This window comes from Seriola aureovittata, chromosome 16 (assembly GCF_021018895.1).
Source record: "Seriola aureovittata isolate HTS-2021-v1 ecotype China chromosome 16, ASM2101889v1, whole genome shotgun sequence".
In the NCBI taxonomy this organism is placed as follows: domain Eukaryota; kingdom Metazoa; phylum Chordata; class Actinopteri; order Carangiformes; family Carangidae; genus Seriola; species Seriola aureovittata.
Window position 1 is genome coordinate 21,712,108 of NC_079379.1, and position 12,741 is coordinate 21,724,848.

The 12,741-nt window shown below is 40.3% G+C and overlaps 1 protein-coding gene across 7 annotated transcripts in view; it reads right to left on the reverse strand.

Moving 5' to 3' along the window:
• Window positions 1-1,860: 1,860 nt before the first annotated feature.
• Window positions 1,861-12,741, reverse strand: part of ctdp1 (CTD (carboxy-terminal domain, RNA polymerase II, polypeptide A) phosphatase, subunit 1) — a 66,343-nt gene continuing 55,462 nt past the window's right edge. For 2 of the 7 annotated variants that reach the window (XM_056399242.1, XM_056399243.1), the window contains exon 13: window positions 1,861-3,984. In XM_056399242.1, coding sequence (XP_056255217.1) covers window positions 3,810-3,984 — 175 coding nt within the window. In that variant the 3' untranslated portion in view covers window positions 1,861-3,809. The remainder of the gene's footprint in view (window positions 3,985-12,741) is intronic. The other 5 variants (XR_008829865.1, XR_008829866.1, XR_008829863.1 and 2 more) reach the window with 5 other exon arrangements.

The window sequence follows — 12,741 nt, forward strand, 5'->3', positions numbered from 1 at the left end:
TTTCTAACTTTTGCCATAAGTTACAGTTTTACTAACCGTTAGTTAATTTTTAACTTTTAACTTAGGTTACAGTTCAGCTAATTAATGCTAGCTAGCTGAAAGCGCGTCCTTTCATTTCCAGTGTTGGCTTGGCATTTCATTACCACTATAAAAAGCCATATTTTATCTAATTTCAGCAAACACTAGCGCTCAGTCATAAGTAGTGAGACAATGTAGGGTTAGTTGTTCTAAAGATACGTTTTGCAGGTACTATTAACGTTCACACTTGAACTTTGAATGTCTTAAAGACACATTGACACAGCAGTAGCAATAGAGAGCCTTCAATTTCCACAACACAAGTCTTTAAAGCGCCCGTCCCCTTCATTACAAATACAAAAAGCGATAATCTCTTAAGCTTTTTTATCTTCTGTCTTATTCCTGCCATTTTTGGTATATGATTGAAAAGGTTCAGTCATAATAAGGAACTAATCGTGACACTAATTGCAGCCAATGAGTCATAACCCAAATGCACTAAATTACTGCAGAAATACATAACTCACAAACATGCACCTTTTTTTTTTCTTTCAAACAAAAATTAAAGTGTTCAGTACTAAGTTTCTACAGGTGGTGCTTTTGTTTTTCTGGTTTACATTAAGCCACTGAGTCGTCATCAGCGCTCAAGACAACCACCCAGACGTCATAATAATCAATCACAGCTCACTGCAGTTGCTGCCTCCAGTGATGCCCATAAAAATGTTTGTTTGGCCATAAATGTGTTCGCCTGACCTCACACCGAGGAGGAACCTCATTTTGCGGTTTGTTCATTTTTTGACAGAACAAATGTCACAGTGGTTTTAGATCACATCATTTCTCAAACGATAAGCTTCTTTAATTTTACAAAAATGGTGTAAGGTTGTACATCAGTTTTATAATGGCTTCACTTCTTAGACCCTCTGGACATTTATCTACATTCGAATGTGGAATCAAACCACTACTGACCATCGCTGTCCTGTGAATGTGACAAAAATTCACCGTGGAGGAAAATACTTGCTTTGGTCACAGGATAAACAGCTCTCCATTTATCGCTGTTTGCTTTGGCTTTTAAAAGCGGCGCATCGTCAGCCGTTACGGGAAGGAAACGCACCATAACAGAGCTGCCAGAGTCACGCTTTTAATAGACTTTATGACTGTTATTTATCCCGCTGTCTCCTTTTCTCCTGAATGACAAGATGACAGAGTAATATCACAGATGTCTTTCTTTTCCAGGCCAAACCCCCCCCCCCCCCCCCCCCCCCCCCCCCCCCCCACAGCATTACAATACCCTCAACAATTTACACCAATCACATGGTTATACTTGGTTTAGGTAATGTCCTGATTTAAAATACAGAACACCATTTTATTTATTTCTGATGAAAAGATCAGCTGAGAGGAAAACGCCCCGATTTTAACCCGCATAAATTATTCTTTCGACCTTCTTTCTTTTCCCTCCTGCTTCCTAAAATTGCAAACTGATGAGTCGTGCTGTCTCCTATAATGAGGCTGCCTGTCCCGGTGTAATAACAAGGTTTTTCTTTTTTTTTTTGCACATTTCAACACATTTTTCTACACATGTATCAACCCAAGCGGCAAGATGGAACAAGGCCTAATGGTTCTGGTATGGTTTTCATGACAAAGAACCCATTAACTGAGTAGCACGTCCTGGCGCGAGTCTCATAGTGCCATACACATTATGATTCTAATGTTTAAAACCCAGCAAAGAAGAGGCGGCAAAAAGGATAATGGACTTTTGTCTGGAGTATGATGTAGTGATTATGTTCAGGGAATAGAAAATATTTTGTGCTGCTCTTTAGGATGCAAAATAAAAATAAAAAAGGCAAAAAATTCTGTTGTGTTACTTAGAAACATCTTTATTCAATGAAAGTATCTTTTCTCTCAGGGTCAAGTACGAAATTTACAAATACGTTACACGTCAGTTGTTTCGATTGGAACTCAAGGTGGAAACACTGTCGACACAAACAAAATGGGATGACTGACACTGTAGAAAGAAGTCCGTCAGGTATGAAGTGAAAAGAAGTCAAGGGTAAAACATTTACTGGACAGAGATCCAAACACACATCTGCCCTGCTGCCTTAGGACAGTAATTACAATTTTTTTTTTTTATTTCTATAACCTAAATGCAGAGGAAATATATTTCAATGAATGAGACAAAAACAGACTCAGTGCTATGGGTTTGACTCTACACAGACGCCAAACATTAACAGTGAATGTAAGCAACCTTGGTACAACATACTGTACACTCCGTTAAGAGTCGCACTTGGCAACTTTGCATGATGGTTTTTTTTCTCCGAAAATGATGAGAGATGGAAGCAGTTGGTCTTCAACACCCAGAAATCCTGTAATGTGTGATGTCAGTAAAGTGCAGTCACACTGTATTGGCTGGTCTGTGGAGGACACCAAGGGGATGATATGCTGGTGAGTCCTGCTTTCTCTTTTATCACTTTTACTTCATCATCAAAATTGCAAATTTAAACATTTTTGTACCGTATGCACATCTAGACTTGTTTGTTCAACCAAATTACCACAAACATATTTTTTCACTTACCCCCAGTGCTATCTAGCCATTCAAACAGTTTTGGGTTTCAAGATCTTTGAGATTCTGCTGCCACCCCAATCCTGTGAATGTGACTGGTATTTTGTTTGTTGGTGTTGCCATCATTTAAAAACAACATAATAAAATTCAAGAATCACATCTGTCTCCAGAATCCCTTCGGTTGATTAATTGGTTTCTATAAAAAAATAAGCTAATAGCATTTATTATCAATTAGCCAGATCAACATGGACGGTCATTTTGGAGAAAGATGATACTCTTGTTTTTAATGCTGGGAGCACCACAAATGGAATTGGCCTATGTCGGCCTGAAAATGATCGCGAATGGATTCCAAAATTGAGCAAACACTCATAAACGGTGTGTATGTACCTCTAAACCAAATGCAAACATTTATAGAAAATGTGTAGAAAATTTCTATATATCAAAAGGTAAGTGATAAAATATGATTTCATATTCTTTTTTGGATGAACTTACCCTTAAAAAGGCTTCAGGATAAGCAGAGGCCTGGTAGGAGTGTTTATCCTTCTGAATTGAACAACATTGTACAATCAATGAAAATGAAAATATACTAGTTGGATTCAGTTTACAGTGACAATGCACCAAGGGTGTGGTAATCACAAAAAGATAGTTAGCTTACCATTATGTCTTCAAATGTACACGGAGGAGGAAGAAACAACTCGAGGAAACACATTCATACGTCTAGATCCGCTGGTTGCATTTATGACCCTAAAAAAACTGTTGAGGAGGCCAAAAGAAAAATAAAACTGGAAGTCAAGAGTAAAACATTTAGCTGCACGCCTTGGCAAACCTATTCCAAAGTCTTTGGCATTTACGACCGGCAAAATTTACGCTTTATAATTTCATTTCTTTTTCTCATGAATATAAAAATTGAAATAGAAAACAGTAAAACAAAAAAGAAAAGTATCAAATTTCAATGTCTCCTTCAGTTTGTTGTCTTACAATAAAATTTTAACATCAAAGTGTTTTATGCCAAAAAGGCTATATATCAATGCTAGAAAAATCTAAGCCTTTATTTACACAGCAACATGTAATTTCTGTACAGGACATTCATTTTTATTACAGCACACATTCATGGCTCATACATCCTAAGTACACACCGATTCCAAAGCAGAAAAATAATTTTTTAGATACCACTCGTGGGGACGACTGGAGTTGGATTTTTTTGTTGTTGTTGTTGTCCTTTTCCTGTGACGGTTCCACGTCACATAAAGTCATTGAGCTCTGCCTCCAAGGCGGCGGCCATCTCGTCCGCCTCTGAGCTGCTGCCTTCCTCTTCCTCGTTGGAGTCTTTGGAGGACTCGTCAGCAGACTGCTTATTCTCCACCTCCTCCTCGTCCTCCTCCTCCTTGGCTTCCTCGTGCTTACGTTTGTGGCCCCTAGAGAAAACAACAGAGGGTGATTTAGAAAGGAAACCGTAAACCTTTAATCTGTGGGACTCCTCTGCTCTACTGCTGCTGCATCAAACAGGATTTACATCATAAACATTGATGTCCCATTTAGAACTGATGCCAGAATTTTATTTGCTATTATTTGTTGCTTTGTTTCACCACAGAATGAAACAAGATTAAAAAAAAAGAAAGCCAGACTTGATAACATAATCACAGACTATACCCCCTTTAGGTGTTCTGTTACTTAAAGGAATAGTTCAACACTTAGGGAAATAATGATTGATAATAGAGGTTCAGGCTAGTCGTTTCACTGTGTCCAGTCTTTGTGCTATGCTAAGCTAACTGGTTGATAGCTGTAGAATCATAATTTGCATGAGACATGAGAGTGGTATCAATCTTCTCAGTTAACTAATGGTAATAATAATAAGTATTTCCCAAAATATGAAACTATTCCTTTAAAAGATTAACCGTGTATTAAAAAAAAAAAAAAAATGTTGCTTTTAACTTCTTGGAAATTTCCAATACAAGTGACAAATTTCACAATTTTAAGATTTGTTTTTGAACATCTTGGATAAATAAACTGAAGAGAATCAAACAGCTAGTCTGGCTAGCTGGCAAACTGCCCTGGAAGTAGATCCCTCTGGGGTTAGCTGCAATTGCTAATCCAGTCGCCTGCTTCCTGTTTTCACTTTTGTATGGATTCGGGAAGAAAGTGAAATTTCTTATGCAAAATTCAAATGTACAGTTTACTGTTTAGGAGGGTTGGTGATCGTGATCGTGATCGTGATCGTGATCATCATCATCATCAACCTTTATTTATTTTCTAGGGGATATGTTGAGGGGCGACCATTTTCAGTGATGCCGAGATTACATAAGCAGAAAGGAAACAAACCAAACAATCCGAAGAACAAAAATCAATTCATGTCCCGATGTTATCAGGGAATCAATGTTTCAAGTGTGTTGTAGGTTATCCCATAAGTATGTGATGTTCATCTACGTATTTGCCAATTGGTCTAGTACACGTGCGAATGGATTCTCAAGTGGCTGTTTTCAAGCTAGTGGCAATAACTGAGTTCTTAAGATGTATTCCACAAATTGGAGTTTAATAATGAGTGACAGAAATAAATCAAAGAGTTGTTTCACTGAAATATGAAAGCACTATGGTATATTCCCCAGTTAAAAAAGAAAACAGATAAAAAAAAAAGTACTGCATGTTCAGCACAGTGTGCTCCCTGGAGAATTCCACAATGCAATTAACAAGGGCTTGTTCTCCTTATACACTGTATCCACGAGATGTAAAGGCCCTCCACTGTTCAAGAACAAAACAGCTCTGTTGTGATGAGGGATTCAGAACAGTTGGGAAACCTGGGACACAGAGATGAATAGAGAGACCGAGGGGTAAAGATGGTTATGAAGAGCAAAGACAAAAAGGATGAAGACAGCGACGTCTTTGGTGAAAGGAGGCGTTAAAAATCTCACGAGGTTTAGTTGGGCTCAAGATGCGCTGAAGAATCAAACCAGTATGGTGATGGTCATATTAAAATCGGATTGAAAATGCTCTGAAAGTGTCGTAATTACTATTATAACTAAAGAAAAGGCAGATCAAACAGGTCGCAGGCAGCTTGGATTTTAAAAAGGGTTGGGTATTGGTTGAAAATGTTCAACACTTGTGTTGCTATGACACCATAATTTCAATATCAGTAGCAAAAGAATACATTACTTTGGGAAATATTAAGATGCTTTCCTGCAAACCGCTTTTATTCGACTAAAAAGCCCCCAAAGCTTCTCAATGGTTCATCACTTAGGGAAACATTCTGATTTGCTTCTTTTTGAGACTGATATTATTAGATTGATATCAACCTCATGTTTGTGCATTAAGTACAAAGCATAGTTAGCATAGATTAGCATAATGACTGGAAGCAGGGGGGACAGCTAGCTTCGCTATGTGCAAAGAGAACAAATGGGCCTATGAACACTTTATAAAGGCAACTTACTAAACAAGTATCTTGTTTGTTTTACTCCAAAAAAACAGAGAAGCAAATGTTTGAAATGTTTTGAGCGGTAACTTTTTCTTGCTAACAATAGCTGAGCACAATGAGTGAGCGCTGTTTGACAAACTCTTATTGTCTCAGTGAAGTTGTTAGGAAAATTTCCATTTGTGTAAAGGTCAAAGAGACAAAACAATAGTGTGAATTAGGAAGCTTCAGAGTTGCTGGTTCATGTTCTTTTTCACTTTATTAAGAGCAGGACTAGTGGTTTCTCATGATAAAGCTAGCCTGTGTTTAGCCTGATAAGCTAATCTGACACATGCCCTCATCTCACTCTCGGAAAAACACAAGAACCCATACAAAAACCTTTCCTAAATAAAATACAGTCTGATATTAGAAAAATTATTATTCAAATCACAAACTGACTGATGAAAGAATTTCAGTTCCAGCGTTTAGTGCTTGCTGCAGTTCGACCTTAAGGAGTCTGTAGCTCAGAGAGAAGCGAACTACCTTTGACAGTGTTGATGAAACCATATTTTAATCTTAAATCCTGGAGAGATATTTTAATACAAAGTGAGAATTAAATGATTCTTGCCTGTTGCTGCAAACAAGAGACTGAAGTTGATTCATGACGAAACCAAAATAGACGAGGGGGGGAAAAAAAAAGAAGGGAGCACACATTCCTAAGTGGCTGAAGAATTCTTTGATATGGCTGTAAACATGCCGTCCTTGTTTCCATTCCACTCCCACTTCTCCATGATATCCTCTGCAGAGTGGCTTATTAGCATGATGCTAATGAGGTGTGTAGGTGCAGGTTTTGTTTTGTTGTTGTGGAGGTCTGACACCGGCTCTACTGAGAGGGCCCCTCTCATTAGACCACACCGCTGTCAGACAGCCTCGCTAACCTCCCGCAACAGCGGGTGTGTGTTCATGAAAGGTCAGATGTCGGCTAATATCAGCGGAAAGACTCCGTGACATGATGGTTTCAGTGGAACCCCGGCGCCCGTGTGGTTTGGTGGTGCATGTGGGAGGGAGAGGGTTGCGTTTGTGTTACAGCTCTGATCCTCCAAACTCACAAGAAGTTCCCTTTTTTTTTTTTTTTTTTTAGAGCCGTGAGATCGATGTTCGGTATTCAGAAGATAATCTGAGATGAGATGAGTGATTAATGATTATTTATTTGGTGACAATGTGAGAAAAACCACCATTGGTGACACTGCTTCAGCTGCCTGGGTTGGTTGGTGACAATACAGTTGAGTGCATGTATAAATACACAAACTGTGTGTGTTTTCTCTTTTTCTTTTACACCCATTCCCTGACATCCCTCTCCCATCTTATTTCCAAATATTAACAGTTGAGACAGTGGGGGGGGGGGGTTGAGTTCCTCCACTGCTTTCTGCTTCGCATCATTACATCCAATCTAAATCCTCGTCTATTAATCCAACCACACACAGAAACTCTCACTCCCAGCATGCTCACCCCTGTCAGCTCCAAAATGGGCTTCAGATGTAATCCATTTTTACTAGATTTTTTGCTGGTTTCACGTGCTGTTAAACTGCACTGCTTCAAAGGGAGCTTCTTCACTGTTTTATTTACACTGCATCTATCTTAACTACCACAATACAGGTTTCAGCTTAATTTGGAATTTGATCAGTTACATTTTTATTTAGATTTTAAACGGTTATAATGAAGCTTTTATGCACTGCAAAACAACACGGCTCTAATCAGTTTCATCTTTGAGTCCAAGCGAATGTTTGGGCCAAATCTGAAGACATTCCTTCAAGGCGTTACTGAGATATGTTGTTGACAAGAATGGCATGTATGAACGTATGGACAACCTGAAAACATAATGCCGGGGACCTTAAAAAAAGAAGAGCTCCTAGTTCATGTTTTTAACTTCATTGTTGGATTTGTTGCATGATCACCACTGGACCATGTCTCGAACTGTAAATCAGATATCAGTTCACTCACTTTGTACGTGACATCTGAAAAACCAGCAGGGCTTAAAGGAGAAGACCACTTGCTCTTTCCGAATCCTCTGCTCTTTCTTGGCACTGTATCTAAGCCATTACGAGGATCCTAACGGCTATGTGGACATAAAAACTTGTTCTTCTGGATGGATTTAATATTCTTCTTTGAACAAGACTAAGAGAAAACCAAAGACCGTGAATGTTTACACAGCGACCCATCCAACACACATCAAATGTCAACCTCATGGTGGCACTAGAGGAAGAGTCAGGAGATAACCAAAGTTACTTGGCTTCATCCTCTGAGGACCATGAATGTCTATACAAACACCATCATCACTTGAGCCACACTGCTTAATTTATTAAAAAATAATTAGCTAAAGGAAAACTGTATGCACGTAGCTCTGAGTATGCAGCCACTTCTCTCATTCAATATTACTTACCAATTACATAATCGCTATGGCTGCATCTGAACTCTACGGCAATCACTAGCATCTCACCTTGCCAACCGCCTGAGGGTTTGAGGCTTTATCCTTCAGAGCTCTCAGTAAACTTCCTCTTTCAGTCCTGTTGTTTTAAGTGGTTACCCTGGAAGGGTTCAGAGCCGAGCCAAATATAAAAGGGGGTCACAAACCGATTGGGAGGGAGATGTAAGTGAGAGGGCTCTCCAGCTTGAGAGACAAAATAAGTGAAACAAAAAGACTTCCAGAAGCAGGTTTGCTTGGTAATTGAAAGTTCTCCCATTATTTTCTTTCATATATTTGACACAGTGTGAGTGCAGAAATAATGGGATTTTATGAGACACCTCATTTAAATGTGCTCATTACTGGAGCTCTCATTGGCTGGTGAAGTAGAAGATGTAACTTGCCACTTAAAAAGAAAAGTTGCTAACAATGCACTTGCAAGTGTCGGGGAAGGAACTTTGGGTTGTAATTTTTGGGGTGACGGAGGTTATACAAGTACAGACACGTTGGCTCGTCCGGTGGTTGTGAAATGTTGACAAGATGAATGATCATGATCTGAGCCCTGAGAGAGAACTTTAAATCAAGCTGCTGTCCATGACACAAGAGGCCAGGTGGGCCTCACCTGTCAGGTCATAATCATCAGCTGGAGTTCTAGCTGTTTATGCAACTACTCTTCGAAATGGATGAAAATTAGGATTGATTTATTTGTCATTCACATTTTACACTATCTCCAGATGCTTTGGGAAATTTAACTAAATTATGTTCCTCAGCAATGCCAGAAACGTCAGCTATGAGGGTGCAAAAGGTAAAAATCAGTCATTACAAACCCAGATGTTGAGACCATTACTTTGAGATGTTATCATCTCTGTCTCCTCTGCAACTATAATCGTATTAAGGATGTCAAGATGAAAAACTACTGAGTGCCTGCTGGTGAGCAAACAGTCCGCAGTCACCCTGCTACAACACATCATAGATGCATAAGTGATATAAAACTAATAGACTGACAAACAAGTCAGGAAAACTGCATCTGCTTGAAGCCGAGAGATGCATTTCTATGAAATTCACTGTTTGAGTCCAAACAGCTATAATGCGGCCCAAGGGATCGTTCAGAGGGGCCAGGCTGGGGAAAGATTTTACAGAAACGGCCAGGCTACAGTTTAATCTTGTGATGCAGCGTAACTATCCCTGCTGATAAAGAAGCCAACAGCCAGAACTCTACCCAAGGCATCCCAATCTGGAGCTGGTGAGGAGGGAGGCAGAGAAAAATGAAGAGAGGAGAAAGCTCTGTTAAAAAAAAAAAAAAAAGCAGTGACTTCAAATGCTTCTGACGGCTCTGCTTACATCAAGAAGGAAAAGAGGGGCAGAGGGAGAGAGGGAGTGGAAAGGCAAATGGAGCAAATAAAGTGTGAAAAAGGAGGAAACGGAGCAAAGAAGACAGAAGAGGGAGGTAATGAACTAAATAATGAACTACACTTTTAGGACTCGGACCAAATCTTCTTGGTTTTCGGTAAATTTACACCAGTGAAGGAGGTTAACATCCAGAGGTCTCAGCCTGAGAAAACTCCCTCAAATAAAGACCTGATAACGGACCAGGACTGAGATAGATGTGGTAGCCTCACACACTCGCTCTATCGTTTCCATCCATGTAGGTCAATTAGTTACAGAAGCAGCTACAGTCTCTGTGTCAGCCAGCTGGAACTTATTCTGCATAATGGATCTTTACTGTTAAAGAGTTATTGCTTTAAAGAAGGACAGGAGGGATACTACTCCGCAATGCTGGTCACCTCTATCCTGTTTCATCCGGCTCCATTCTTCCCCATAATCCCATATCATTCACAGCAGATGTGTCAAATGCAGATGTCTAGATATACATTCCCGTCCGCTGTGGATTCAACAGCCGCATATGCGGCGAGCTGATAAGCAGTGCAGTGAAATGATTGTTTTTTACACAGACATTATCTTCCTCTGCCCCTCGTTATATTAGCTTAGTATTAAAATTGACGAACAGAGGAGGATGAAAGGACGAGCCTCGTTGTGGGGGTGGGGACGGCTCTGTGAGGGACGTGTCAGTTTTGCTTAGCTGTGCTTCAGAAACATCTGACTTTTCAAACAGTGTTGCAAGGGACTGAGAAACACAGAGACGCAAGACAAGTGCATCTACAGGCGCTCACACGAACACTAAGTAGGTTTTTTTTTGTTTGTTTTTTGAGGCTGCATGCTTTTAAGTCTCACTCATGAAAAATACATGTTGACAGAGATTTCAGGCAGGGTGCACACACAGTGCAGATGTTCAGTGTTTGGGAGTTAAATTGTTCAGAACTGCCGTGAAGTGTCACCTGACAAATCAGAGAGGGTTAGGTGTCTCGACACTTCTAGTGCTACAAAAGCCAAAACAAAGTGATGACAGGATTTTCTGAACATGTTCAGTGCATGTAATTAATGTTTTTTTTTTTTTTAGCAGCTCTGGCTTCCTATTTGGACATGCAAGTGAGGCTGGTGAATTCATTACTTTGTCTAAATGATATAGTTTTGAGTAAGTGCAGGTGCAGGGGATGGAAAAGACACATTTACATTACATTAACTCATTTGGCAGACGCTTTTATCCGAAGCGACTTAGAAGTGAGGGACATCACTAAAGTTTCAGTGCAGTGGGAGACCTTGGTGAAAGTATTAAGTACTACATCTATTTAATTAGTGCAAGGAGATCAAGTAAAGAAGTGCGCCATGGTAAGTGCTGGTGAGACATGTTAGGGTGTTGGAGGTGTTAGGAGAGGAGGTTCTCTTGGCAGAGAAATTAGTCTTCAAGAGATTCTTGAAGACAGAGATGGACGCCCCGGTTCTGATAGCATTCAGTAGCTTGTTCCACCATCGGGGGAACCACAGACGAGAACAATCTGGACTGGGATTGCCTTGTGTGCTTCTCTAAAAAGCTATTTAGCTGTGTTGTTTCCCTGGCATCTGATTCTTTTCTCTTTTTGGACTGGCATCACTGTCTGCATCGCCAAATTACAGCAGCACCAGTTGAGCTAAACCGGCTGTAAACACAACATTAACATATGCTCATACTATGAAGTTGTCATGATGGACGTGTTTGCAAACAAACACATGCACACATCCAGCAGGGTACAGAGCATTAGTGTTCACTTATGATCTGCCCCCAGAGAAATAGAAGTGCAGTATTGCCTCTCCTTGCAGCCCTGTTTTTGGTCTCCACCAACTCCTGAGAGAAATATCTGTCTCTTTAGCTGCTAATGTTCATCACCCGAGTCACTAACTTTGACTTCCTGTCATTGGGGCACTAGGCAGGTATCTAAGCTCCTCTTCTTTTGAAAACAGCCCCCCTCCGCAGCATCTGGGAATGACGTTGATGACAGCAGTGAGATTCACTCGAAAACAGAAAATACAAAAACCAACCACAACAATGAGCTGAAAAACGCCAAAGTGCTCATTAAAGCTGCGGGGAAGTGCAGACTCTGGTGACAGTTCCCTGTGGGTTGGTGCGGCTTTAAAAATGTTTGACGTGTTGCTGGTTTTGAGGAAAACATACATATAATTTTTTTTTTTTTTTTTAAATGCTCTGATTGATGTCGGCTGCAACATGTGGCTCATAAAGGAATAATAGAAAAGTCTGTCCCATGCAACTTTAATGGTCTTAGCTATTTTTCATATGTGTGGCTTCAGCTCTTGAGGCTTGTATTGAATTTAATGGCTGGAACTTTATTGACTACAAATAGTTTCCTGTTTTTTAGCACAATGTGTGCGTTACAATTTGTAATATGGATGTCACGCACTTTTGATACACTGTCCCCTAGACAGAAATATAGTGCTATTTTCCTTCACAAAGTGTAATTAGACTGTAGCTACGTAGACGCTGACTGTGTTGTCCCATAGCAACAAGTGTGACAAAGGTGTGATGCAGCGTGTCAACTGTGTGATTCACTGCCACTGTCATTTATATCTCCCCAGTCACCAATGCCTGCATCAAACCCCCCCCCCCCCCCCCCCATCCCCCCCCCATCTCTGGCTCAGCCACAGGCAGTAAAATCAGATTAAAGCCCCCCCCAGGCTTCCTTTCATATGACTTACGTCTTTTCTCTGTCTGCTTATTGGCAGCACCAGCTTTGACAAGGCTGTCGGGATCTTTTCACAGAAGCTCGACACAGAATTGGACCCAGAGCTCTGGACAACTGCACTTGGTTCAAGCAGTACAGGAAAAAAAAAAGAAAAAGAAAGTATGTCTCCTTACTTTTTACTGGTTGGCAGGGGGAGAAATTAGTTAAAGACATTCAGGCTGTAAGAAAAGGCTCGTAACAGTCAGGTTGCCAGTAA